General features: G+C 32.9%; 1 protein-coding gene across 1 annotated transcript in view; it reads left to right on the top strand.

The window, feature by feature from the left end:
• Nucleotides 1–2,225, top strand: part of LOC106462789 (disheveled-associated activator of morphogenesis 1-like) — a 122,936-nt gene that overhangs the window by 52,175 nt on the left and 68,536 nt on the right. The window contains 1 exon segment of the mRNA XM_022390130.1: nt 768–983. Within this exon segment, the coding sequence (XP_022245838.1) occupies nt 768–983 (216 nt within the window).

Genomic DNA, 2,225 nt, shown 5'->3' with positions numbered 1-2,225 from the left:
CATTCTTTTTTATGCTACATTAATCATCCATTAAGTATGTTCTGTTTAAGTTCTACTAGTTTAGTATATCATTCTTTTTTATGCTACATTAATCATCCATTAAGTATGTTCTGTTTAAGTTCTACTAGTTTAGTGTATCATTATTTATTATGTTACATTAATCATCCATTAAGTATGTTCTGTTTAAGTTCTACTAGTTTAGTGTATCATTCTTTTTATGCTACATTAATCATCCATTAAGTATGTCTGTTTAAGTTCTAGTAGTTTAGTGTATCATTATTTATTATGTTACATTAATCATCCATTAAATATGTTCTGTTTAAGTTTAGCTTCTAGTAGTTTAGTGTATCATTCTTTACTATGTTACATTAATCATCCATTAAGTATGTTCTGTTTAAGTTCTGGTAGTTTAGTGTATTATTCTTTATTATGTTACATTAATCATCCATTAAGTATGTTCTGTTTAAATTTTAGTAGTTTAGAGTATCATTCTTTATTTTGTTACACTTATCATCCATTAAGTATGTTCTGTTTAAGTTCAGCTTCTAGTAGTTTAGTGCATCATTCTTTATTTCATCCTGGAAGTGACATAATCATTTAGTATTACTCGAGACACTCAAAATACGTCAGTGTAAAATATTAGTAAAATATATATATAAAATGATTGCCAAAATATTTAGCTCATTTTGTAAATAGCATTTGACATTATTTCATCGGCCTGTTTGTGCTTACGTTTTCTTAATTTTGTATTGTTTTCTGTCCAACAGCAATTAGTCCTATCAGTCCCAACCAACCTAACCAACATGCCCGTTAAAAAGAGAGGAGGAGGATTGTGTGGCTGTTTTGGGAGCAACGAACCACCCGAAATTACGTATCACGTTGTGGAGAATGGAGGGGTGGTCAACTTGCAACCACACCCCCTCACTCCCACACAACCATTACCAGATGAAGAAGAGCTGAACGCAAAATTTTCTGAGTTAGTCGTAAGTGAAAGCGATAGTACCAATATAATAATAGCCACAATTCTAAGGGTTCTAAGCCTTAACTGACTGTTTTAAATACCAGCTCTCTGTTTGACTTTCTCAGACTGCTTGTTGTGATATTAATCATCAAAAATTATTGGATGGTTAACCTATAATATCTTTGTAATTCCTTTCTATAGGTTGTATTATCTGCCTTATAAAACTCCATTAAATATATAAACTGAGTGTCTTGTTAACATAGACTTAAGACAGAATGTTAATATATTTTTATTTGATATTCGAACCAGGATTAATTTACATTTATAGATTAATCTTTTGTGCACAATGATCGTTATTAAATATTATATGTTATTGCAATGACACTAATAAATGGGTTTTATTAATAATACACAAAATTTGGGATGAATTTCCAGAATCTGCGAAACATGGAAAATACGAAATGAACCTAAACGTAGCTTTGTAACCATGAATGTACGACTGGGAATCAAAATCGTAACAAAGCCAGAACTTTGATCGATCACTCGTGGTTTATTTGTTTTTGTCTTATCTTATTGTTCCTTTTTCTACTTGTTTAAGTGAACAATCTGTATAAAGTGTCCCTTGTTAAGGCAAAATGTTGATATAGGGCTAACAGCCCAAGCAAAATGAAGGGAAAAATTTTAAAAACGTAAGTTCCTAAGTCACAGTCGTTTTGTGCCCAACTCGGTGTTACAGGTCGTCTTCTGCACCATTTCATTATGAATTGACTTTGTTACGATTGTGTTATCACGTCGCTTTCTCTTCAACTTTATTAATATCGTACTTATTTCAATCAGGAATTGACTCATATCAACTTGTACGAAACAAATATATGTTTATTACTATAATCGCCTCCCCCCCACCCACACACACAATGACTTAGCGGTATGTGTACGTCTTTGAACATACAACGCTAAAAATCGGTCTTTGATACCCGTAGTGAGAACAACACAAATAGCCCACTATGTTGCTTTGTACTTTACAACAAACAAACAAAAATACTATAACCGCCGATGCATCGATTTAAACTAGATTTTAGTTCTTACTGGTAGCATATCTTCCTTCGTGGGTTGGCGGTGGGTGTTCTAATCTTTTATTGCAGATAGTCCTCGGGAAGCGAAATTCAAAACGAACAAATTCTCTCGGTTTATTTGTTCTGGAAGGAAGAGGTCAACTCCGAACTTGACCGTCCCTGGTCCAAAACATGGACCGAAACCCGATGAT

Source organism: Limulus polyphemus, unplaced genomic scaffold (assembly GCF_000517525.1).
Source record: "Limulus polyphemus unplaced genomic scaffold, Limulus_polyphemus-2.1.2 Scaffold1252, whole genome shotgun sequence".
Taxonomy (NCBI): domain Eukaryota; kingdom Metazoa; phylum Arthropoda; class Merostomata; order Xiphosura; family Limulidae; genus Limulus; species Limulus polyphemus.
This window is presented reverse-complemented; position numbering and strand designations above follow the sequence as displayed.